At 44.4% G+C, this 27,643-nt stretch overlaps 2 protein-coding genes across 17 annotated transcripts in view; one reads left to right on the top strand and one right to left on the bottom strand.

The window, feature by feature from the left end:
* LOC118513578 (rho GTPase-activating protein conundrum) overlaps window positions 1-5,473 on the top strand; it is a 51,472-nt gene extending 45,999 nt beyond the window's left edge. For 12 of the 13 annotated variants that reach the window (XM_036059528.1, XM_036059530.1, XM_036059532.1 and 9 more), the window contains 8 exons: window positions 655-722; window positions 1,775-2,225; window positions 2,294-2,381; window positions 2,475-3,057; window positions 3,140-3,317; window positions 3,402-3,585; window positions 3,651-3,810; window positions 3,883-5,382. In XM_036059528.1, the coding sequence (XP_035915421.1) occupies window positions 655-722; window positions 1,775-2,225; window positions 2,294-2,381; window positions 2,475-3,057; window positions 3,140-3,317; window positions 3,402-3,585; window positions 3,651-3,810; window positions 3,883-4,008 (1,838 nt within the window). In that variant the 3' untranslated portion in view covers window positions 4,009-5,382. Of the gene's footprint in view, window positions 1-654; window positions 723-1,774; window positions 2,226-2,293; window positions 2,382-2,474; window positions 3,058-3,139; window positions 3,318-3,401; window positions 3,586-3,650; window positions 3,811-3,882 lie in introns of all 13 variants that reach the window. The other variant, XM_036059529.1, reaches the window with a different exon arrangement.
* LOC118513579 (crossover junction endonuclease MUS81-like) overlaps window positions 1-27,643 on the bottom strand; it is a 108,045-nt gene that overhangs the window by 66,093 nt on the left and 14,309 nt on the right. The gene's annotated exons all lie outside the window — the stretch shown is intronic.

Here is a 27,643-nt window from a genome sequence, read left to right as displayed (position 1 = left end):
GTTCAATTTGTGCAGTTCCCGCATTCACAACATCAGCCAATGTAGACCGATATGTAAACAGGAAGAACGTTTTTAATACGTGGAGCAATGTGTGGACCCATGCTTCACGGCGAGGCAAATATTGAGCACGGGGTTGATCCCATCCCGTTGACTAATGACTAACTTCCGCGTACATCCGCGAGTTGCGAACAGAGTGGGCTATGTGTTGAGCCCGTGGCCCGAGGCTAATTGCTTGCTGCCGGCACTAGCACTATTTGCTCAGCGGCATGTATAAGGGGAAAACGCATCTCGGTACGTTAATAAAACATATAAAGAAAACAAACTACAGCCGTACGGGAACTCTTTACAAAAGTTCGCCCGGTCCGAGAGAGAGGACGAAAAGGTATGAAAATTAACACCCCAACCCCGAGCCTGGGATCATCAGAGCCGGTTCAGGGGACGTCGTCGTCGTACCGGCACAGCAGTGGTGAAAACTGAACTTCAGACGTTCTTATGTGCCGCGTGCTTTCAGGTGCAACCGGCAAGGTCACAAAGGGCATGGCCACCACAAGCGTGCGGTGTAATTAAGATGAGGCAAAACCGTTTTACCAACAAACGTTGGTAAACATTCTCACCACCATTTCCTCTCTTTTCCTTCTCTTCCCTTTCATCCAGATGGAGAACTTGAAGCAGAATGGCTCAATTCGGCAGGTTTTCCACAGCTAACCAAAGCATTCGAAGAGGTAAGTCCGGGTGCAGCATCGAAGGTCTTCTATTATTAGCTTTTGTAATGGAATTCGACCATAATTATGAGAGATCTTTAAGCCTTCTCAAGATTTTGTTCCTCTTTTTTATTAATTAATCTCCTCACTGTCCAGCCCGGAGTACGTGCTCAAAATGATCGAACGATCAGAGCTCGATACTAGGAAGCGAAGATCTTCATCCATAACTCGTTCTCATGGGAAGCGACGCACAACCGTGACGTCGTATCAATCAATGCCGCTACAGTCGGGACAGCCGGCGTCGTTCTTTTTGCGCGGATTGTAGTCCGTATAATATTTAATTACTCCCGTTGATGCTTGTTCCAAAAGCGCCAGCCGTCGAGCGTGCTTCCGAAATGCAATCTGTGCTCCATCACCACCACTAAAGCCCTGACGCACAACATTACGAGATTGATTGATTACATTATCGATAGACGTAACAAGGGAAACTGGGAATGAGGGGGGAGCACCTCAAAGGGTCAGGACTTACTGGGTGCTTCTATGGACAAGTTTTTAATTTCCTGTCGGTTGGTCAACGCACAAAATGATCAACGGTGTTATGACGTGCGATAGATCTTTCCCAGCGAATCATAGTAGCCACTGAGATTGTGCTCGTTTCTGAGAATATTGACAGATGTGTCAATGTGGTCGAGTAGCCATTGATTTTGGTCAGTACGATTTGTACGATTTTAATCCTTCGTCTGGTGGTACGAATGGAAGCGTTGCCAACAATGACGGTATACTTTAGAAAGGTGATTAAGGAGCTGCTGTGCTGCGTAGGAAGAAAACGAAGAATGGTAAAAGTCCCTTAGAGGATTCTACCTGTTTGATCGTGTTTGATAGTTTTGAAGAATCCAAGACAAAAGGGTATGGAACCCACTCACCCGCAAAAAGTTAAACCTCAATTATAGGCTTTATTATGGTCCAAGTTACCTTGCTGGTGACAAGATTTCGATTCAAGTTATGAGCAACCATAAACTTTATTGTCTACGCCCCCTTAACGCATTCTATATCCTTCGCTTTCCTTACGACAGGGTCGCGAGCTGTCAGCGACAGAACTAGCTCCGGTCATCTCTGGTCTATCGAGTATGCACGCGGAAGCGGTAAAGCAGCGCGTGAAGGCGCTCAACCGCACGGTACGCGGTCGCACGCGCAACCGATCGACGAAGAAGCCGGACATACGGGACGTATTTCGGGATCAAGATTCTTCCAGCACGGGCACCCGGTCACGCAGCGCCACGCCCGACTCGCTCGACTCGCTGCCCGGTGACGATGCCTGGAATACGCCGACGAGCAACGGACATCACCATCATCATCACCCTCACATACCGAGCTTTGTGTCCGTGTTCGATGGTAATGGCGTTGTTCGACCGACGCCCATCCGTGGCAAACAGCATCTGCGACGCACGCCCAGTGCACCGTTGCGTGGTTCGGCGGAACTATTTCGCGGATCACACATCCGCTGCGACATCCCGATTAATAATGGTAGGAGGATGAATGAGAACAATTTTTGTAGAACACAACCATGCTTATAATGCGATTCTCACTTGCAGAGGGCATTGAATTGCTTAACTTCCAAAGACTGGGAACGATACACATACCAAGGATTCGATCCGGTTCGGATCCATCCTGTACGATCGGGTAAGAACAAAGCCCCGTGAAGCTCAAGTTATTCCAAAGCTAACCCACACACACACATTGCTTGGTTGGCTTTTGTTTTTTTTTTTTTTGTAGACCCCACGCTGGTCAACACATTTCGGGCACGCGGAGCCACACGAACCTGTACAACGGTACGGCCGTGGTCCGGCGGGACAACGATGACTCCGGCAACTCGTCCTCGGAGCAGAGCCCGCCGAGTTCGCCGCCACGCAACAGTCTGCTCAGCTCGGTGGAGAACTCGCCGCTTCGCTCGTCGTACGAACCGGTCAGCTTCGAGAGCATGATCAAGCAGACGACCCCGTCCGCCGCGGACCAGTGGCAACAGCGGCCGGAAACGGCACGCGAACCCTGCCTCGACATCGACCAGATATCGGAAGGCGAACAGAAGCGGCTGCAACCGCTCCTGTGGCTTGAGTTGGCCTCCCTCTTCGACAAGAACCACGTTTCGCTGGACAAGCGGAAACCGTTCAAGCGAAAGCGCAAGGAGGAAGGCAACGTGTTTGGTGTGTCGCTGAATGCACTCGTTCGCCGTGACCAGCAGGTCACCGGTGAGGATACGACCTTGGTGCCGCTAGTGCTGCAGGCCATACTGGCCGAGCTGGCAGTGCGCGGTGCGCGAGAGGAAGGCATTTTACGCGTACCAGGCCACAAGCAGAAGGTAAGGTTTCGTTGTGAAGGTGTGGTGATTAACAGAGATCGAACAGTACAATGCATTTGATCGACTTCCTTCCCATCCCCAGACCGAAGCCCTGTACAACGAGATCGAACACAATTTCTACAGCAAGCCGGAAAAGATCGATCCTCTGATCAAGAAAGCGGGTGTGCATGATCTCAGCGCGCTGTTGAAGCGTTGGCTAAGGGAGTTGCCGCAGCCACTGCTGGCTAACGATCTGGTGCATCTCTTCTATCAAACGAACGGTAAGTTGCGGGCCTGAGATTTTAGTAAACGAGAAAGTTTACACCTAAATTTCACACCTTTTTTTGCGTATTATTCGCCCTTAGTTCTACCTCCACACGACCAGTATAAAGCGCTGGCGGTGCTGTGCCAGCTACTACCGCATGAAAATCGCAACACACTTCGCGAACTGCTCAACTTCTTCCGTCGAGTAGTGGAGCTGCAAGACCTCAATAAAATGTCCCAGCAGAACGTGGCAACGATCATTGCGCCCTCGTTCTTCCCTCCAAGGTAAGCACACAGGCAGCCATCTTTAATTTGTCGCTTTTTACATTATAACTTCCCATCCTTTACAGATTTGTGCATCCACCGGACAAGAACGATATCGGAGCGCAGGTGCGTATGGCTGCCCAGTGCTGCCATCTTACCAACGTGCTCATAACGATGACCGACAGCTTATGGTTGGTGCCACAGCGTCTGATCGAGCAGGGCAAGATGATTAACAAAAATGGACAGGTAAGTGTTGCACATCCAAAACGCACCCCCAAAACGCATCCTAACTTTTGTCCGATTTCATCCCACAACTAGCCAAAGCGTCAGCTAACGCGCAAAGCCAAAAACGGAAGCGGAAGCATCATATCGATAAACCGAAGTGCTACCAATGGTGGTGACTTTGTGTTCGACACCAACCACATCCATCGGTTAGTGATCTGATCGTCGGAGGAAACCGGCACCGGCCGCCACATCCTCCCTTTTTTGTAGGGAAACCAGGGTCTTACCACCAACCACCAACAAGCTTTATCACATCGTCGTCAAAACCAAGAACATAACGCTAAACGTACTTACACGAATATGCTTAAATATATAGTGTTAGTCTTTGATATGTACTGTAATAGTAGTTTATAGTAAGCTAACAAATAGGGAGAGAGCGGAAACTCTCACCAAAATGACCGGTATTAATTTATCTGATGCACCTGTGCCCTTCTCTATTCGTTCGCGCTCTGACCCACATACCTCATTAGGCGATAGGAACAGCAGGGCGGAGGTACACAGGACACCGGATTCTGCGTCTTTGGGTGCTCTGCAAACTACTACAGGTCAGTTAGGGTTTTTGATGAAAACAAAGAGTGGTGCAATCTGTCGATTTAAATCGTTGGACAAGCGTGCAAAACAGCAGCCAGAATTAGAGTTAAACTGTATGTATAATCTGTGTGACACGTGCTTACCATTGTTTTGTGCTAGTTGTTTATGCATTCTTCAGCCTGGTCATTTACACTTATACGTAGGAGCTAGTTAATTGCGATAGAATGCTCACCATTCGGTGTGCAAGAAGATTGTAAATAGTTGTGAGATTCGGTTGCGTGCGTGCCTGCGTGTGTTTTCTGGGAATCATTTAGGGCTTTTTCATCTCCAAGCGTTCGTTCCCTCGGCAGTGGAAATGGTTTAAAAATAGGAATCGGCAACGGCCGATACGCTCAATCATAAATGCTTGTCATAAGAGCATCGATCGTTCTCCACTGCACTGGGTGTTTGTGTTGTTGCGTGCTCCATGTTGGTCTAAATTTGGAACCGGCATAGATTTGTTCCTTTTGAAACCCCCATGTCGGAAGATCTTCATCTCAATGGGCCACCATCGTTAATGTCACCGACTGGCTGTTCGGAACCAATCGGTTCCAGAGATCGTATGGATCGACAACGCACACCACACACACACGCCCAGGAAGATATATTTAGACTGACACTTCATCCATTAGTATTAACAGGTTCCAGCTGAAACCGTAACGAGCACCACGCGCGTTGGGCCTAAAATACATCAGATTGATCGCACGTGTTTATTGCCCGTGCGTCTCGGGAACGATCGCTAGCTTAGAGCTTGGGTAGGAATTTGTACTGGAGCATAGTCAACAGCAATATTTATTGTACATGCAGCGAAACCTATCGTGGAAAAGCAATGCACGTGGCGTCAGTGTAGTTTGCCACAGGTTTAAATAATATCGTATAGTAGGATTAAAAATGTAGTGCTAAAAATGTGTAAAACTCCAAAACAGGTAATACCGTATTAAACATTTAAAGTGTGTGGAGAGTGTGCGTGTGTGGTGTGTATATAAGCAATCAGCAATAGTGTGTCAGTGTGATGAACATGTTGCCTCAAATAAAAGATGTACTATTTTCCATAGCAGCGTGCGTGTGCTTGTATTTTTACCAATTGCAAATGGTGAGAAAGAATCCGCGGCGCGACCTCCCTTTTTTCGATCTTTCTTGTCTCTCGTGTTGCTTTCCAACTGACAGATCGTTGGGAGCCCTACAAAGTTTCCAACATACACCTGGAAGTAGTAAATAAAAAATCAATAGGTGACAATTTTGGGTTTAAGCTTCAAACCAGAGCTCTGCGCATTCGTTAAAATTAACGAAGAATATTTTCAGGATAATTTAATATAGACAATTTTACACAAAACAAGACGTCTAAATCAAAGCCTTCGTTCCGGCAATCACTCAGAAGCGGCAAACAGAGGATGTGAAAATATATTACTGATGGTTGGGTTTTATCAGATTTCTGTAAAAGGTCAGTTGATCAGAGTTTCAGTGAATTCTGTGTAAATAAAGTACAAATTAAAAAAACCGGATCAATTAAAAACGATCCAACGATATCCAAACGCTTAATCTGAGAAGATACGATGCAAAGCAAACGCTTAAAATGTGAAGCGTTTCACAAAGCTTTTTCAGAAAGCTTTCAGCATTAAAGTATGCTTGAGCTTTTGCTGTGCACAGTTTGATGTTGTGGACATGGCTTGGAATGTAATGTTTTATGGAAGTTGAATTAACTGAAAATGTTCAACAATTATAGATGTTTTGTTTTTTACTTAAAAATAATTGATATTCAAGCAAACGGGAAGCAACATATCGGATAACAATATTTTATGAATTGAATAAATTAAACTTACTTACTAAGCTTTCTATTAACACACACACACAGTTTGTAATAAATTACACTCCATGATTAAAGTCACTCATTATCTCACTATCACTGTATTGCCCCTTCTTTATTATAAAGATTATTGCGCTTAAACAAATTCAACCATCATAATGCAGCATCAAGTGGATTTGGTTGGAGTGTAATTAAAATCGCAAAAAAAAGAGATTGCCTTTGGCATGGGCCAATCGTTGAGCAGTGGATGAAGATTTTGCACAAATTTTGTGCATTCGTCGACGCGAAGCAAAAATCGCAAAAAATCGGAAGGAAACAAAACGCAAAACAGTGGATGTGGCACATTTCCATCCCGGACGGCTGGCTGGTTGGCTGGCTGTCTGCCTGGGAGCTTAAGCGTTACGATTGTGAACGCATTTTTATTCATAATAAATTTCCAATCCATATCCCTGGCTTTCCTCCCCCATTTTCTTCCAACGAACCGAATGCTCTTTGTGCTTTCGAGAAAAGCGTGGAAATTTAACAGCACTCTACCAAGTGCAGCACAACACAATGCGAGAACACTTGCAGCGTGCGCATAATTGTAGGATCCTCGCCGGCGCGCTCTCTCTCTCTCTCGGTAACCCGGGCAGGCTCAGTGGGAAACGATGACAAATAATGGAAGCCGCAAGGATTTATTTGCCTGTCAAAGGACGTACAAACTTGCGACGAAGCTCAAAAACTGTGAACCATTTTTAGTTCCACCGATGGATCGGGGATGAGTTGAGTGGGAACGCCGAGACGAAATTGGATTATATGAGTATGGGGCGAAAAATTAATTATCGTTAATTGAAACGACATTGTCCGTCCGGAGGTGTTTGGGGGAAGTTTTTGAATGTGCAAAAGATGAAATTGTAGAGATAAAAGGGAAATAATAATAATAAAAAAAATCACACAAACAAGTTACCACCTCAGCGGCCCTTGTCTGAATAACACCTTCAGCTGCTCCTCCTCCTGCTCTTACTGACGCTGAACTTGGAAGTGTGGGAAAAGTTTTTGCTCCATAGGAAAGTGTAGTTTGTGGGGAATTTGTGGAGACGTACATCCCGATTCCGGCACTCGAAAGCGAGGCAATTCTTTGGCACTTGTAATGCGATAACCTCGGGTCGTTGGACGATTGATTCTTTGGGTGAAATCGTTTTGTGGTTTACTGAGTGAAGGAAGCTCGGGCATTTGGCTTCAACAGACCGACTAAAGAATAGTCTTCTACATGCCGAGATGAAGAAAATCGTTGCAAATTGAATAGGTAAATAATAATTATAGTACATCTTCAAGGCATCAAGTAATTCAAAGTTATCAATTTCCAAGAGGCTTTTGCTTTAGCTTGCTTGGCCCCGAACCTTGAGAGGCGTGCTGTTTATGGTTTCTTTGACTTGATTTTTTTATTATTTATAATTTCAGTATTACGGCAAGACGCCGTATTGTCATTGACTTGATTTTAAACGTATCTGAAAAATCAGTCTTACATACCGGAGAACGGTGGAAATTGGATTCGAAACCGAGTCCGGCCTTGTGATGACTAGATTTCCTTTGGAACACTGGACATCCAAGAATCTTCTTACACAAAAAAAATGTAATCGCTTCTCTTGTAAAATAAATGTTGAACTTTTGGCAGCTCTTTCATAATTCAGAGGATCAATTGATACTTCTTCTTAGTTTAAGAATCATTCAATAAGGTCCTCCGTTAGGGGTTTGTTCAAAATTATTGTATCGGTCTTACAATATTGCTGAGATTAGCTGAGTGTCGGTTTGATCGATCGTCGAAGAGATATTGCCTGTAAGCAGATTTGCAAGTGGATTACTTCTACTCAGACATGAGTTTAAGTTTACATTTGAGCATCTTATCCAAGATATGCTTTAGTATTAAGAATTGTGTCCTGAACCCTTCATCAAACTTTACAACGATTAAGCCGCCAAGCGATCGGCTCACCATATTCGATTTTCCTCACTAAACTGTTACCTTTAAAGCGTCATACAATATTGTAGGAATAGTCGTTATCTGTCGGACTGAAACAATTGCCAACAATGTAACGTTTCATCTGTACCCAAAAAAAAAAAAATGATATAACAGACAATGGACATTTGGTGGCATTTGGTGACGTTAGGACATTTTCTAACTTTTATTTAGCGCATAAATTTTACCTAGAGAGAATATACAGTCCTTTATACAACTATACAAACACATTTTTTTAAGAATAAAAGAAGAACTAGTAGAGTTAACTAAACATGAAGTACTAGTAAGTAGACCAGAATCACAAAAACACACAAAAGTATAATTTGACACATATTATAACAATTTATTTTGGCACCTTCAAAATTGCTCCACATAACATTAAAATTAAAATTCCTCCATAGCCATTGTCAAGAAGTGTTCCTAGCCGACTTGTGCAGTGGGTTTATTTTTGCTACATTTTTCCAATAATTTGTAACATTTTACCTTTCTCAAAAACAGACTGCCTTATTTTTACACTAAGTTTTCGATTTTCTATTCGACCCATGTAAAGCTATGTATGTCCTATATTTTTCATTTTCGCTTCGCTTATAAATTTCTATCTCCACTTATGCGTGTCGCTTCTTCAATACAAATACGCTGTTTAAAAGGTTATCAAACAAGACTTATTTCATAAAAAAATGGAATGAATACATTCTATATCAAAAATAGTAAAAATCAAAATATGAAAAAATGTGTCTTTTCTAGAATATCTGTATGGCAACAGGGAGCCAAAAACGTTTAGTAAATTACTTCAAAAATATATTTACGGTAATAAAAGTTGTCTTAAGCTACTAGTATTTTTAAACGATTGTTAAAGCCATTACTATAATGGAGGAAAATATTTACCGCAGGGGGTGCTACATGTTATATGTAGCAATTTTGCAGGTGTTCGTATAGTAGTGTTAAGGACTGTATAAAGTGTGTATGAGTATAATGGGTGTTTTCTAGCCGAATGAACTATGAACTATGGCAAAAATAATTATGTAACACCTACACATCCTAGTACATCAACTACTAATGAATGTAATGAAGCATAACCAAAAATGCATTTATTTTTTTCTCTTATTTGAAGTTCTTTTTGATCGCTTAACGTTAGCTTACAGTTACCAATTATTAGAGGAAAAAAATACAAGCTTCAATACTTCACATACGAATCGAATAAATAGTAATGTTAATTGAATACCAGTTACGAAATAATAGAAAAACTCTTTTAAACCCACGCGAAAAAAAGAAAAAACAACCCACACAAGAAAGCCTTCATCAAACACCACTTGCGGCACATTAAATAACAATCTTAAAGAGCACGTGTTTTACTACTACATTTCCACACACTCTGTTGCAATCAAGTGTAAGGCGCTCCTCATTCATGCAGCTCTCCACACAAAAAAAAAAACACGAAAACGATCCCTGAGGTTTCATTTATGGCGAAAGTTAGCCCTGCAGTAAAACGTTCCCACCGTTCCCACCAACTGGCAGCATGTCTCCATTAGCATCGGGGCTGCACGGCTAACAAACGGCGCTAAAGTTCTCCCGCTTCAAGAGCCGGCGATGCCGAACGACGGTAGCCAGTTTGGGTAGAACGAAAAGTAAAATACACCAAAATGCATATGAACTGCATCATGGCGTGCCTGGCCGTGCTGCAACGGTGCAAAGATAGTATCGGCGAACCGATGCACAGTGTAACTTTGCACCGCGCACCCACCGTTGGCGTCCGCAAAGATGAAAGTGCAAAGTTTCGCGAGTGGTGATGCGGCAGCCAGCAGTAAACCTCAGCCAGTCGCGGCGCACACCAATCCCACCGCCGGGCCAGGGCAAAAGTTGCCGTCGAAACGTCAAATCAAGTGCTCTTCATCTTGGCATTCTGTATCTCTCTAACACGCGCTGTGTATGTGTGCGCTGGTGAGTTGCAACGGAAAACGTCAAATGGAATCAGGATTTTTGTGCTAGTGCTGCTGTTGTACACAGCCCCTATCCCGCGTGGTTTTTCATGTTTGTCAACATTTATTGTTTGCACGTGACGGGTTTTGCGCCCCATCGTGACATTCGCAATCTGCTCCATCGGTGCAGCGCCCCCGTTCGATGACTGCATTTGGCAAAAGCGGACGACGACGAGATCGGTGACGCGAATGTTTTACGGCACACTCCTGACACCGCTTCCCGATGGGGTTTTAAGTAATCTTTTAATAATTAATTGCTTGTCCTGATGGTTTCGCTGTTCCGGTTGGAGGGGGTAAGTTCTAAAACTCGAAACGACTAAACCCACTGTACTGGCACTGTGCTGGATCGTACACTTCTTCGGTACGAAATGGAATTGAGGGAGGTGCTTTTGCTTCACAGTTTAAAGGTTAAACATTATTTTTTGCTATTAGCACAAACAATACATAAATCAAGAGCGATTCTGGTACTTCTTATCCGTAAAGCGATCTCGGTTGTTTTCTACGCATTCAACGATGTTTGGTGGCTCTAACACTAGGTGGACTTAGCGGCAAAGGTAGGCTTTGCTAGAGATTTTGAAGGACTCCCTTAAATATTCTGCAAAGACACTTGTTGCAGCAGCCACAAATGATGATCTAGCTGTTGCAGGTGCATGCGCCACAGCATGACTAAAAGCAGGATTAGGTCCTCACGCAGCCCAAGGGTTTAAAGTAACCAGCGCAACATTTGAAGTTCGGATTCGCTCACATGAGCGACGATCTACTCAATCAAGACGCGTCCCGACTTTATGAAGCGGCGAAAGTTCATGAGATATCGCTTGAGATGATTTTGCGTAGATTGTGAATAAGGTTTGTGCCTCCGAGAGGACTGAGAAACAATTCAATTACTAATTGTGGTATAATTGTGGTATGACCTACAGATGAGGCTGACGAACGAAGCGAAGTTACGCATGACGATGAGCTCGCAGTTGAATGGCTATCTCGAATCCTTGATGATACCAACAGCGGACCTCAATGATAAAGGGATTCCTGATCTCACATGAAGGATTTCTGATGCGGTATTGGTATCTCTGCTCGCGGGTTTCGTAATATTTGAGTATAAATACTTGATCCCTGATTCTGCTCGGGGATCACAGGAACATTATTCTTTCAGCTACAATCCCTACATTTGGAATTCGCGCCATCGGATTCCGGAATCGTGATATCTTGTGGAAAAAATAGAGTTCTCAGGATTCAAAAGCAGCGATTCTGAGATCCCAAATGAAAGAAATCAGACATCATTAATCAGTGATTCGAAGGTGGAATTCAACAGAATATTCCGAAAGCAGAAATCCCGGGAACTGCCTGGATCTTAGGATCCCCATATCAGAAATCCACGATACGAGAGCATTGTTCTGGGATCACAGATGAAGGATGTGGGATCTCAAATCCGGCTCAAATTTTGCAGCAAATTTTAGTGTAAATGTTAGTTATTTAATTCCAAAAATGTTAACCTCATTTTCATGTTTTCAGTTCATTCGATTTTTGTATTACACACTGGTCCCAGTACTCGATCGAAATGACCACATACATTCTGTTGGAGCACTTGTGTTGCACAACTGCAGCCCGTTAGCTTTAAGTTAGCATTTCTCTTACAGCAACGGGAGGCAAATCAACAACAAGCAAGCAGCAGGGCCACGATAATAGATGTGGAAACCTTTCACCACGACGATTGTTGCTCAAAATATGCGCCATCGAAAAGCGATTAATTCATAAACGACGCCAAAATGCAGCTAAATACCGACGCAGTACGAGCAAACCCATTATGAACCCCGTGTCCAATGGAGAATGTTGCTTTGTTATGCATTTCCCGCCAATCCATGCACCGCACCCGGCCGAACAGCAGCAGCACGATCCCGGCTCGAATCGACTCGTGTGTAACCATAGTAACGATTGGTTTGCTTGTGGTGAGTTGTGTTTGTACAATTAATATTCCACAAACATTTGAATAGTTGTCGATCGAATGCGAAGGTTGCGGGAAGATGGGAGTGCGAGACGAAATTCGAAACTTGTTCAATTAAACTCATACCGAGCGGTATTAATAAATTATTTTCACGTCTCCGCAAATCAATTTTCACAACTTCCCGCCCCCCTCCCAAACCGGTGTCCCGTTTTTTGTCCCGACGACCGGCTAAACAACCGGTTAGCAGTAAGGTACCTGGACTCAGTTATCCTGCCCGTAGTGTAAAGCGTTTGCCTGGTCTGTGTTTGAACAATTGAATGCAGCAAAATTGCTCGGTCAAGTGGTGCAGTGCAATGCATCGACAAGCGAATGTAACAAAGCGCATCGGTTCGGCCGTAGAGCGGCACATGGTTCCGTGCAGTCAAACGTCGACTGTGGAAGCTATTTGCCCTTAATTTAGGCGGTGTTTTACCAGTATTACAACATCGTGTACAGGCTGCCCCGTGTAAACCAACAGCGAAGTCGTGTTGATGCGTGTGCATTTAAATTGCAATTTTATCAGTTGATTTGAAGCCAGCTATAAGGCAATTTTTGCTTTCCCAAAGCTTTCACCATTCAATATTGTAACTTATTTAAACCCTAACAGGGATTAGCTTCGTTCGGTCGTCGCCATCACCGCATGTAATCGCATGTAAACTCATCGACGCACCGAACGCATTGTTACAATCAATCCCATCCAATTCCATTCCATTACACCGCGGTCGCAATTCCACCATTCCGGCAGCGACAAATGTAGTCGCTTCCACGTGTGGTCTCGGTGGTTCGGCCTTGAACGATGCACCGGCTCGCTCTGATCTGTCCGGCTAGGGACTGTAGCAGTTTGTCGCACCATCGCACACCACACACAGGATTTATCCCCATTTGCATCCTTGCTGGTGGCGAACAGACCCAACACGACGGAAGGTTGCTAAATCAAGCTGCGGTAAACGTGCAGATACGCGCTGTAAACTGTACCGTTTTGCAAAGCTTCCAGACTGCTTTCCAACTGTTGATGACAGACGGAAGGTAGCGGACAAATATTTGCAATGGATAAACAAGCATCCTCATCACAACACACACACACACACACACACACCAAAGGGCCAAAGTAACAATGGGCCGGATTTAATCCAGCAGTAGTAACAAAGCGCCAGAGCGCAAAATGGTACAGGGAGGAAACCGGGGGAAATGCTTGATGTGAGTAATAAAGGGATGCAAATGAACACAAACATGTAAATAATGGTGTAGTAGAAAGGAAAAAAAGATACCGGCGATTGTCTTCATACGCTTTGATTGGCTAAATGGCTTATACTAATGTAAAATGGAACGATGGATTATTGTTTACAGAAACGTGACAGCTGTACACGACAATACACGGTTTAATTCTAATTCACCAACAATTTTTTGGTATTATATTTTATCTGAGTTATAGAGTTATAAGCTGAGTCTAAATGTTAACCCAAAGCTAGATTAAGTTGATAGGGCGGTTCGGTGGCCGAGCCGACAGCGAACCGCAGAACCGAAGTTCGAATCCCATCCAGACCGCCTGTCTTTCCAATCGATAGGCCGACTACTTTGCTACGGGTAAATTGAGACAAAGAAAGCCAGAAATAGCAGGTCGAGACTGGTCGATGTTTTAGTGCCAAGGAGAAGGAGTTTTCTTGCTTGCTTGCCAATCCGTGATCTGGTGAATACATTAAGGCTCTCACTTCATCCCAATATGGACATGTTGGCTCCACCGCTTATGTGGACGAACTAAAGACTTTACTGGTTAAGTCATCCGGTGTCATTATCCCGACATGATAAGCTCACCAGAGCCTAGTGAGTCTAATTCGATACATACAGAAGACCAAATATCTTTCTAAGTTCCATAGTCTGGAACGCGTCTAGTGAGTTATGAAATATGGCCGACGTGGTTCAGTTGCAGAAGAAGCAAGTCATTGCTGGTCAGTCAACACCTTTTGAGGTTGTAGAGCCCTTAGAAGAAGAAAAATACGACTGGTTGGTTTGCAAGACTTCGATGACTCGAATGTAGCAAATTTTGTTATGGACGGCTTCAAAGATGTGATTACTCCTGAGTAAGCATTGCGTATTAACTAAAAAAAAAACAAAAGTTATGAAAACCACGAGAGTAAAGGTTGGTTATAAGTTCCGAGGATTTATTTTAATCATACAACAATTTAGGAAGCACAATTTTAGACACTCATCCAGACCCCTAGTAATGAGAACTGACTATCCAATTCGATTGTATTGAGAAGTTTAGTTAGCCATTAGATAGCCTGCGTGACTTGGAACGATGTTAAGCCAAGATGAAGAAGAAGAATCAACATATTCGAATTGCGGACCATTGGTAATAAACAATGACCTCTTTCTTCTTCTTTCATGGCCTAACGGCCGCTTAGGCCAGCCATTTCTGGCTTATTACACTTATTGTAACCGCATGGTTGGATAGTCAGTCCTCACTATAGAGGAGCGGCCCAGATGAGACTTTAACCCCAGTCCTGCCATGTGAAAACCAGCACCGCTGTCGCATCAACCACCGGGCCACCACGGTAATAAACGAAGACATCTTTTTTGTTAGAATTTACTCAAATGTTTTTTATGTCATCATTAGCTTAGCATTTTAAAATAACAACAAACATTTTTAAAATTATTGCACAATTTGAATTTAAGACACACAATAAACCAACCAAACCACCTTTAAAGAAACCTCACGGTGCGTTACCGTTGAATGCCACACAAAAACACACTCACACACACAGAAACCCGAACAGTGAAGCTGTACAATTGCATTTGCAATGATTTGTGTTTGCTAAATTTAATTCCAGCTCAACGAACTGCTAAACGTTAGCTACCTACCTACCACAACCACCACCACCACCATGCTGCCCAGGCGCACACGGTGTCGTTACACGACAGCTTCCGGCTGTCTCCCCGGTTACTGCGGGACATCCGTTCGAAGCTCCCGTTTTTGTTTTGCTGAACCACCGATCGTAGGCGACTTCATCCGGTTGAACGATTTTGTCTACTACTACATCATATTTACAGTGTGTGAGGGTATAGAGCGCCCAACGGTGGGACACTCGCCATAAAACAATTCACTAACTGGAGGGGTTTGACAGTTTTGTTGCACTTCTTCTATCATCTGCCTGCCAGTAGTGTACACTAACTTTTCCCCGGTGCACGGTCAGCATTTTTCATACACCATTTAACATTCCTGCCAAAAGGATCGTTCGCTTCAAAGCGGCAACATCTCTCACCTTTTCGCAGTGCAAAGCGGACGTCGATTTATTTATTGTGCTCAACCTGAGTGGGCCACTGTGTCCGTTCTGTTTGCTTCATCATCCGGTCTAATGCTCTCGCCGTGTGGGAGGCCCTCTGGGGATCTCTACCGGTGCAATAGCAGGAAAACTCTGGATGCATTTCTTCATACCACCCCAGTAGCAATCACCTGCCACATCCTCGAGGAAGGCAGGACAAACATTGCACCACTGCCCGTCCATAACCCTCAGGTAATACGGGGAAAGGGATAAAAAATTAAATGAGCCAAAGAAAAGGGCGCACAGATTCCCATTTCCACGCGCCATTGCACCGGGCATCTGCAGTGTGTTTGTGGTGCATCCATTCTTTTCTCGAGCAATCGAAAGATTCATCCAAGATTTGCATATCAAAAGCGGCGAATAGCTGAAGAATGGCGGGAAAGTGCACCGACATGAACCAAACAAAAAAGGCAACGTGACAACGTCACTTGAAGTTGGTAGCTCATTTCCATTCTTAATGCAACTACTTAGTGGAAAAGTTAGCTACCTCGGCAAGTTCGCCGCCGCTCGCTGCCCGAACACGGACACAGAAATGGTGAAAGAAATGGGGTCAGCCAGTAGAAACAAAAGCAGTTTTCCTTCTTCTTTTTTCCTTCCCCCGGGCGCTTGTATCACTCGAGGAAATCCATCCGAACATCCTTCCTTCTTTTTATCCCTTCCATTTGCTGCCTTTCTGTCTTTAAGTTAATTTACCTGACCCAAGCGAGCGGATACAACGGACATTTTTTTTTGCTGTTGGTTGTTTTGTGTTTGCTAGAAGGTTTTCCCTTTCGCGAGGAATAATGTTATCGCTAACACCCCCGGATCGCAGTGCAGACGCGCCCTGCTGCTGGCTAGTGTTTGCTTAAATGATTAAAATCCGTCAAACGACGAGTTGAAGGGAAAACTAACTTCCCACTATAAATTTGCTCCCTGCATCCAGTGAGGCATCCCCGGTGTGATGAACATGGTGGTGGTGATCTGCAATGCACCATCCCCATTGTGGGTAAGTGAGTGGATGCCTTTTTTATGCAAAATTGGCTTCACTCGGGTCACCTTTACTTTTTCACACCGCTTTTGAGATGAAAAATGATAAGCCTTTTTTTAAACTTGTAACACCGGTAGACCTCAGCTGACCTAATCATTAGCAAGCGGCTGCTGTTCTGGGAAAATCTTTAACGCTTGTTAGCTTATTTCTTGGAAGGATTGTGCCAACCTCCCCAGTGGCAACCTGTTGCACTTCACTTGCTGTGCACCATCCTATATTTCCATTTCCATGAAATATCAGCCCCTTTTTCATTCCATCCCTAGGGCGAGGAGGCATTCCGGGATCGATCCGCAACCGTTTAGTGCAGGCACAAAACAATAACAAAAAGTCGGTGCTTTCTGTCGAACTACAAGTATGCAAAACAAGTAGTGCACACAAGCGAGCTTGTACTGTAATAATTAGAAACAATCCTTCCTAGAACTTGCTGGGAAGTTTCACATCCAACGCATTATAACTGTTATGTTGTTTTCATTCGTGTATGAGTTGAGTTGTTTGATGGGGATGGGGATTAACATTACACAACAATTAACTCAATGCAATGGTGGTGTAATGGATGGTTCAGTGAAGTAGATTAAGTAGGAAAAAGTGTGTTCTTCTTCTTCTTCCTTAGCACTACAACCTCGAGAGGTCTCGGCCTGCCATTTCTGGCTTTCTGTGTCTTGAGTTTACCCGTAGTAGCAAGTACTCAGCCCTGCGTGCGGGGAGGCGGTCTGGATAGGATTTGAACCCCGGTCCTGCCGTGTGAAGACCGGCGCCGCTGTCGCCTTGGCGGCCAAGGCCCCTATATGTTCGCTATCTCGGTTATTAACTATTGGCAGAATTTGTTGATTTTTATTGAATTTTTGTCCTAATCCGGTAGTTGCTACAACCGATACAAAAATAGGAAAACAAATTATGAATTTACCGATGTTGGAAATAAAACCAAGTACGAAGTGTAATATTTTGATCAGTATTTTTGGTTTGTTGGCAGGATAATAGGATATGGAATATCTATTTTTAAACAATACGTCCCTAGCAATGAAAAATGTGTGGGTCCCTGATCGAGAGGCTCGCTCGGTAATGTTCCGCAAGTACATTACCTTCGAAATGAGTCTGTACATGGTTCGAGTCTTTTGCATACCTTCAGGCGGTTTCAAAGCAAAAATACATCAGTAAGCCTTCTGAAGTAAATGAGGCGAACGGTATTTGAACCCCTTTGCCGAACCCCCTCATTTTCGTCCATTCTCTCCAACTCACCAACCGGCATCCCCCATCCCCGGGATTGTTTGTGTTTTTTCGCCAAATATCATCCAATTCAACAACCGTGAGTCCACCGCCATCACCTTTCACCATCAACGATGAAATGAAAATGAAAATCAAACACCCCACTAGCCATGTCTGTCGCTTTCTGCTTATTGACACATGACACATACATCCCCTGTTGGAGCCCTGTTGGAGCCCTGTTCGTCACCATTTGTTTGCCCTGTCACCTTTAAGCAGTAAGCTGTTCAGATGTGTGTCCCCAGCATCACCTTCTGATGCTCCCTCCCAACTTAGCCCATCATTACGATGATGGAAGGGGGTGTGTCCCCAGCGTGGGACACAAGATGGAAAATGTTTGGTGCAAATTGAATAACAGCAGCACGTTAAATTATTTAACCCCCCCAGATGGCACCAACCGGCCTTAATTTCTTCGCCCACCGGTGACTATGCGACGGGTAAAGTCCTTCCTCGTTTAAAGCGATACCGAGATTCGGTGCTTGTTGAGTGAGTGAGGTCATCGATTTTATTTTAACCTGCCTTCGTTGAAGGCCATTTTGTTGAGAGGACAACATTAGCACGTGGTGTTTTTCATCCTTCACACCGATAATGGTCACACGAACGCCACAAATCGGAGGACACACGGGTTGCTCATTCTTTCACCGGCCAGGAAAAGCTTCATAGTCAAGCGAGACACCTTTTACCAGCGGGCACTTAAAGTTTTGCCATTTCGTACGATCCGCTCACTGTCGATAAGCATTGGGCTGGCTAAGTGTACGTCCGAACGTCCGAACGATGAGCAAGGAGGTTTACAAGTTTTACAGACATTTGCGGTCGATAACTTTTCCACCTTGGGGAGCGGGAGGTTATTGACATGTCACTTGGTGTAATAACTGTTGGGTGGCAACTTTAACCATCATCGTTGTGGTTGAATAATAATTAAAGCAAAAAGGTGCACCGGGCTCCGGGATTATACGAGTCGGAATCGGCGAGTGATCCTATCGCACCGCTTTATCACAAACAGATGTAAAACACAAATTAACACTTGTTTTAGAGCTGTGAGTAATACGCACCCAGCATCCGGGGTACTGGCCACTGTCTCACTTCTAAAACCTCACCGGCCAGCGGATGTTAATTTGTCTTTACCGGGTTACCGAACTGAATCATTTTCGCATTAGCACTTAATGATCCGCATTACCAGCTGATTGCTCATTAAATTTCCGGGTGCGCCCGCTCGTACACCTCAGCCCCCTGTGTTGGCTTTACGTGAGGTACGTGGGAGCATTCGGAAGGGATTGGTTGTGCAAATAAGTGGATTAAAGCAGAAATCTGTACGCATCCGAAATTAATTATTCTGATGATGTTGTACGGTGCGATTTTTTTCTGATGATGCGACTGGATACATTATTTAATCGTTTGATTATTTAGACAGGGCAATACGTTTACAGTTGGATAGAGTAAAAAATAGAAAGGTGGTTTATAATTATGAGCTGTGTTTGTTGGAATGTTTGTTTATGCGAAAGAGGTGTCAGTGGCGCACGGTATTTTGTGGCTTGAATATTGTAACTTAGTGTCTATAGTATATTCCCATTTCTACCGATCTTACTATAACATACTAAAGAAAGAAGTCGAATTCTTATACTTACTTTGCTTAGCTGCTATTTATAGTATCTATAATGTATGAAACAATCTATATAGAAGTCCTTAAATCCCTGCGTCCATCATATGAGAAGCCAAGTGAGCCTACTGACAAAGTCGTTACTGCCGATAGCAACTTAAAATGGCGAAAATGTTCAGGAAAATAGTTGAACCTCATGCTAGTGGAGCTATCTGACTGGGCAAACATCCTGGCCACAGACGGATACGATCAAGAAGAAACTCCGTCAGCGACCCGTTCTGCACGAGGCTTAGAGGAGATCTGGAAGAATCATGACTTCGTATGAGGTCTACGACTTACAGCTCAGCTCTGAGTTCTTTATACAATAAGAACCATAACTTGTGAGTGATAGATGCTTTGGGTCTGACGCTGTATTTGAAAGAAACTTCAAAGGATTGAAGTACGAGGACCCGAAAAACCATGGGTCCTGGACCAGGATGAGAAAGGGACGATTCTCGTCGAGGAACATTTTCAGCAGCTGAAAACAGATCTTGAGTCACACCAGCATCATGGTGGTTCGACGAAAATGTGTAGGAATTGTAGTTATTAAACCATTTACAAAACGTTCTTATTTAAACGGTTTCTTATTAAAACACTCGTAATAAAAAGCACTGAGGTGGTGTGTTGAGATTGATACGCACAAGATTGAGTGCCAAACACTTCTTCTTTCTCGGCCTAACGATCTCTTTGGTCATGCCTGCCATTTCTGGCTTACTTGACTTGATGATACCGCATAGCCAGTCCTCACCATTGGGAAACGGCTCAGATGAGACTTGAACCGCGATCCTGTCGTGCGAAGACCGGCATCGCAGTCACATTTACCACCAGGCCGCCCGAATGCTAAGCATAAATACAATTAATAATCTAACCAGCAAAGTTCAATCACAAGCTCAAAACGGTTCAATTAAAGATACATTCAAGACCCATTACGACCACTTGATGTTATTCACATAAAGAGTGGAGATAATTAAACCGCCCGGTACTGACAGGCATGCTGTTTTTTTCAGTTACATACTTTACATAAACCATTTTTTGTTGTTCAATAAAAACCATCTCGTACACGAAAAAAAAGAAGTAAAATCCTGCCATTACGATGCTTTGAAAATATTCACTCTCGTTCCCACTGGAACCCGATCCCAACCAGTGTCGAGAGTGTGAATAATGGTGAAAGGGGATCATCATCAGCATCATCGCCGCCGCATCACGCATCACGAAACATCAAAGCAATCCATTCCACCATGCTGCTCCCTCAGGTTGCCTTTTCACGTGTGTGCCAGGACGGTTTAGCCACATTTATTGATCAAATCGATCATCGACACACACATACCCACACTTCAGTACAAACATGGCAACCCGAAACGCTCGCGATCGTAAAAAAGAAATTTAAGGTAGGATAGGCGTGTTTTCCTAAATCGCGTCGCCAAGGGAACCGCCATCGGATGGGTCCATTTTCCACCCGGTACGTTTGAGCGACAGCGTACACAATCGGTTAATATATCGCTCCACGGCGAATCCTCGTGGCTCGGCAATGGCCACTATGAAATGAATTCACGGTACAGCGACCAATTCATCGATCTCATCCGACAGGTATACACACCACACATCATCATCATCGTTATCATCATTGGTCACCAACAATCAAAACGGCCCCAAAATCCCGGAGCGTGTATGTGTGTGTGGTGGAAATTTCAATCGAACGAAACTCAACACCCAAAACTCAGAACGCAGAACATCTTCTCATGGTGCGGAGAGGATGAAAACAACGTTCGACCCTGGATAGCGAAACATAAATATCAATTTTCTCTAGTCCCTCAAGGGAACCACGGGTACGAGCGCGGACAGGATTGCAATTTTCAACCGTGAGCCGCAAACTCGTCATCATCCCGACCATCATCGTCATCGGGTCACACGGGATGCTCAGCTGGCTTTGGACGGTCGCTAAATTTGCCGAATCCATCGTCACGCTTGCCGGAGCTGGCGGATCGGTGTTCAGAATTAAATCGATTATTTCAATCATCATCTGGCAAAGAACGCGTGGGGGAATGGTTTTAACAACTCTCTCACTCAACGGATGGAACGAGCGGATGCAAAGGGAAGGTCCGGAATGACTGGATGAAAAATCACTACAGTTTTCCGGCCAGAACGAGCTTTCAATTTTTAGCCATAACAGCTCCAGCAGGTTGACCAACAGAGATAGAGTGAGTAAAAAATCATCATGTCGTGGGTTTCGGTTGTAGTAACTATCCCGTTATCCGGGACTAAGGGAACCTAAACTCCTAGAATGTGTTAACATGGATAACCCTTTCTGATGGCGATTGAATTGTAATACTTGTAATGTTATCTCTTTTATAAAAAAATCACATTTGATAAAAGGATACAGACGGAAAGCATCATCTGTGGACAGGTAGCATTAACTCCGGATGTTGTTTCTAGAGCTCTGTTTAGGTTCGACCGTTCTGCAAACAGCTTTGCGATCTCTAGTCTGATGTTAAAGTCCTCTGTCCCCCTAGCGATCGAGGCTTGAACATTAATAATTTTAAAAATCTTTTTTTACGGTAAAGTCATCATTCAAGCCTGGGGAATTTCTTGGACCTTATTTACCCCCAGCTGGATAGTCAGCCTAACGGCAAGTTTAACCGCTCGACTTCGCTGTCTCCAGCAGCGGGGGCATCCTTGTCTGAATAGCCCCTGAATAACTTTCTTCTTTCTAGAAGTGGGTATCCCTTTTAGAAACCACATCTTTCTAAGGGCTTTTGGCGTCTAAGCCGTCGTCTGCCACTTGATCTCATTCAAGAAACCTCGTCTACCAAGAGATGTTTAAGTCTCATGTGCCGAGAAACAAAAACTAAAATAGGGATCTCCTCGACTATGGTTCATCTACTAAGATATCTCATACGAACTTGAAGGGACTTTATCTACTGAAAGACATCGAAGTTAAAAAGCCAGCTAAGCTTCCTCATCTGCCAAAAAACCTTGACGCCAAGGGGTCCAACACCCTTGCCTTATAAGGAAAACTTACAAACCGAACCTTAAAGGTTTCAAGAGCCATACGAAGAGGCTCTCCCGCCAGAGAGCTCTGGTCAGGCTAACCACTGATCAGTCAGTCAATCCACTGTCTGGACTACTAACACAAAACGAAACTACAGTTCTTTAAAGTGACTAAAACCTCGCAAAATGCTCTCCATACTTACAAGGATCATATAATGGATTTTCATCCCGTTCATTCAACAGCTACCGGTATACTCCCGGAACCTTTCGAAGGCATTTGTAGCTGCTTGTTAAGAGCGGAACTCGCTTTTAGTTTCTCATGCCATCAATAATTGATCATACACGATGTGCTACTCTACTGCTACTTTGCCTATATTCCGAACCAACCGGTCCAGCTTCGAGTGTAAGTCAAAGCATAAAAACACTAAGGTCCATGACATTGCTTTCCCCTTTTTTTCTCGTCTTGCTTTTCTCCGATTTTTTTTCCTCCGAAGCATCCACCGTTGTCCTTGGTTCGCTATTGTTTGTTTCTTTTGTTTACATTTCATTGCACCGCACTCCACACAGCGAAGGATTTGACCGTGGCTTGGTGACGGGCTCGCAATAAAACGAAGCACAAGATTAAGATACAAACATCCTTCGAACCCGCCGCCCAAGGGCCGTATTGGGATCGAATATTGATTTCTGTTTCGTCCCGTACGGTAACTTAACATTTTATTAATGGCTTTTTATTAGCGTCTGTTCGGTACCGGTTGATGCCTCACCAGAATCACGAAGCAACGAACAAACAGCCAAAAGTATCGATGAACTCCACTGACTCTCCAAGCAGCGTCCCGGGTGATCTCTTCCGGTGTTTTTTTCATTCTTTTTTTCTTCCTTTTGTTCCTCTTCGTCGATTTCTATGTAGTAATTTTCCATACAATTTGCTTTAGATTGCATTGCATTATGACCCTTTCAACGAACCGAGTATCGCGCCGCCGCAGGGGATACTTCAAATGATTTTCACCAGAATGATTTCATATTCTGCGAGCAAACAAGTTAGGTTTGTTTTTTTGTCTGCTATCGTGCTGCTGTAACGGGTCCAAACAAAAAAAAGGGACACATAAAATGATGACCAATCTATGCCAAAAAATATTAACCCCCGGTACGTAAAACGGAGAAAGGCATGAAAAAAACCACTCACCGATAGAAACCGAAATTCAAACAGATACCGATACAAAAGTAGTAGCAGAGCAAAACGGAACAGACAAACAAAACGAAACGAAAAAATCCTTTCGACGACATGCTTTAAAATTCCAATAACGGATGAACTTTTGCGAAGCTCAAGAACCACTTCGCAGAAGCGAAACAAGTTTCGTGCTTTGGAAACGGTGTTTACCACGACATTTTAAGAGGCGATGATAATGTAAGGATGCTGGCTGGTTCCAAACACACAGGTGTGGAAAATTCCAGTAAAAGTTCTGTTTTTTTTTTGTTGGTTCTGTGTTGTCGTTTTATTTCCTTTCGTACAAACTACCAGGCGCCTCCACCAGGCCTCCATACCGGGGAATGCTTTTTTTCATTCGATAAAATATGCAAATTGATTACGTTCGGAAAAAAACACTCGATGATGCGCATACGGTAGTAGTTTCTCTCTCCCTCTCTCTCTCTCTCTCTCTATTTCCGATTTCTATTTCCCAAGTGTCGTTTCGCAGAAATTGCCTTAAACCATCAATTAAACATATCACATTCCATTTCCATCTCATTGAACCGTGCGGGCACGATATGCGTGATTCACACGCATCGTAACGCATTTCGAGGTAATAAATAACAAGCCGAACCTTTGCTGGACAATTGAAATTCTTCCCAGTTTTTTCACCCCCAGCCCCAAATTCCTTGGAAATCCCCTCTTTTAGCTCAGTGATAAATCGGAATTTCATGGCTGCACGAGACCGATTAATTAGTTGGATTTTACTTGTCCTCCACCGTAACAAATACCTTATCACCGCTCCCCGACTAAGCCGTGCATTAATATTCCACTCGAAAAGTAGCGTTTCTTAAGCTCTTCATTAAGTCGTCGGCCGTTATTGGCGCCACGGATGTACCTACTGTCGAAACCGCAACGTGTTGTTGCATGGCTGAGGAATGATTGAATCCGGAGACGGAATGTGGAGGGATGGGAGCGACGGGATGAGGATGCATTAAGTAGCTAAAGTATTATGCAACCTGTTCAAAAATCGTTTGGCCAATCGGTCCGGGAGCGCCGGAACAACGGAACGGGCGAGATATTTATGAGGCAATTTGAAGTACATCATCATCCCATTAGCATCAATTTTACGACCGAAAAACGATCGGGGCAGTAAGGAATTGACTAAAACGACCCGGGACACTTTTGATCTGGCGTGGCCGACAGTAGGGAAGGATGCGACACATGCCCACGCTCTCTATTGGAAACGAGTTGGAAACAGAGACGTGAGCAAAGACTCGAGTCACGTGGTGGTAGTTCCTGGTCGAGACTTTGCAGCAACTTGCACAACTGCGCTTTAAAGTCCCACCCACCGACACTCTTAAAGCTCACCGCCCGTACTCCTATTGAATTACTAATCCCTTGACAGACCCGGAAAGAGTAGTAAAGCTTTCCATCGTTAATTAATCCCTTACCACAAGCAAAAAAGCGGCCAGCTGCAATTGTACTGATGTTTAAAGTAAGCCGATGAGCAACAAGCATGTGAGAAGAATGCATCCCCAGTGCCTGGCTAGAAGCTGCATATGGAAGAAATAAACCTATCGTGCATCAAAATGGGGATGGGAACATGCAAACAGAACTAAACCGCACTAAAACCCAGCTTGTTTTTACGAAAAGAAAAAACCGTAAAGTACAGATTACCTTCGGTGTGGGGGGTTTTTGCTGCAACCATAAGCAGGCAGCAAAACTTCAAGCAACATCAGCACCCTAGCTTGCTGGTGCGCTTTTCCGCCAACTAATCGAATCCACGAACCAACCTGTGTCTGCGGCCGTGACGTTAATATGCGACTTTATAACGAAATCCGACAGCTGCCGATTGGGGATGTTGGGCATGAAAAATTCATAGACCGACCGAACACTCCTCGGTTCGGGTTTCTCAGCAGACGCGCGGCATCCTCCCCGGCACGACACACACCTCGGTGAGGGACCGGGACGTCAGCATAAAGTTTGATTGTAAGCATGGATTGGCGCAAAGACTCGACGGTTGAAACAACAAAGTACCGTAGCTACTTCCATTTCAGTTCCATTTCCTTGTTTGTGCCCGCGATTTAGTTTAGCCGTGCCTTCCGCATCCGCCGGAGAACTGTGTATGTGTGTACATCGAAGGAGTTGGTCTATCATCGACTCTGAGGAGGCGTCGAGAGACAGCCAGAGCGATATCCGCCGGCATTCTTCCTGACAGTCAATGTTGGTAAAGCGCAACCAGGCGGGCAATTGTTGCTTTGCATACCGTTACCCTGTTTACCGGCGCGAACCGATGTGCAAAGCCAAGGGGTTTCACTTTCCACCGCCTGTCCAATGGCAACGGTAGGAGAACACTCGTTTTCTTATGGCGAAAACATCCCCATATCCGTGTCAGCGTGCTCACGCTGCTAAGCGCGGACTCTACACCCGGTGATGTTGGGAAGGCAGGGCGAAGGAGCATCTGTTGTTTTCTATCCATTTCGCTATCAGCTGACCGGGCAGTAGGGATGAACCTTCGGTTTGGAATGAACAAAACGGGGCACACAATTTCGTTCCGAATCCTTTCCGTTCGGACCGTTCACTGGGCAGAGTTCGGGTGAACCGAGAGGATATGGTTGTAGTGGTGCAACAAATTACCAGTGTATTGGTTGGTCCCCTCTGTGAAGTGAATCAAACGTTTGCGAAAGGAGGGAGATTCTTGATTTCCCCCCTTGCGCATGCGTTTGATTCGATGATATATTTTTGAATTCCATGTTCGAAAACTTTTAAAATGTCCCCTAAAAACATCGCCAATAGGGATGTTTTTATAATTCCATTGGAGTAGAGATATTTTGCGTAGGGCTATTTATGGTGAGTCCGGATACTGTTTCAAGCAGTTGATCGCGGGACGAAGTGGACTTAATCCTATGGTCGTTATGTGCGGCAACGCGGAAGGAGTTATCCTTTTTCTGGAGTTATGCTGGATTTGTTGGAAGAAAATCGACTCTACGGCAGATCCTATAGAAATGTCGAGGGCATCAGATCCCCAGGCATTCACCACCTGTTCATTGACTTCAAGACCTTTGACGATACCATAGATCGTACCAAAACTATAGAACACCATGCAACAGTACGGAGTCCTTGGGATGATCCGTAGAAATCGTTCCAATATCATCGAGGACCGAAAAAGGGGATTGAACCCTTCATTTTGGTGCTCAACATTGCTTTGGCAGGTGTGTTTTGCGAACCGTAAACTTCGACTTCCGGGACTCAATTTTCAGACGATCTCTACATTACCTTGGCTTCGCTAATCGCCACTATTAAAACGCAAGTATCTACTGAAACGCGAGGGTCATATGGTTGGATTGAGGCTCAATACGACGAAGGCAGAGTACCTACTAGGCGGAGGCTCTGACCGTGAAAAAGCCCGCCTTGGACGCAGTTGACGGTGATGAACTCGAGGTGATAGATGAAACTCCCGCGATCCAGTAACCCAAAATTGCTAGATGTATCGCACACTGACGCGTAGGGAATTCACTCTACGGGCATCAGTTTCGAATTATGCTGACAGAGGACGCCAATGCGCCTGCGATGGGGCACGTGACGTGGGGCATGCAAGCCCCACTAGGAAGTTGCAGGCTTGTTGGCTGGATTAATGGGAGTCGAATCGGAGGCGGAGATCAGAAGTAGTCGTGGTAAGAGGCCAGCAGCCCTGGAACGGATTTTTCTGGAAAAGGATTGGCGAGCTGCCCATGTCTAATAGACGTCCTCTACCCTAAGTAGACCAAAAGGGAAAAGAAGATAATCCGACTCTGACTGTGACAGCACGAGCAGCAATACAACTTATTTGTCAAGATTTTAGAGCGAGGAGAAGAAAATTATAGGTTAGAAGATGCGATTAGGAATTTCTCAATTTATTCTTATATTTATCAAACTCAAAATATATTTGTAGAGAATTTACTGGATGTGATATCGTGATTGTAGAGCGATAGATGTAACACGTCTTGTTTCTTTGCGAGTGTGAATTCAATTGTCCTTTATTCTTATGCATTAATTAGAGTTCATTACAAATTCATC

Source organism: Anopheles stephensi, chromosome 3 (assembly GCF_013141755.1).
Source record: "Anopheles stephensi strain Indian chromosome 3, UCI_ANSTEP_V1.0, whole genome shotgun sequence".
NCBI classification, from domain to species: Eukaryota; Metazoa; Arthropoda; class Insecta; order Diptera; family Culicidae; genus Anopheles; species Anopheles stephensi.
This window is presented reverse-complemented; position numbering and strand designations above follow the sequence as displayed.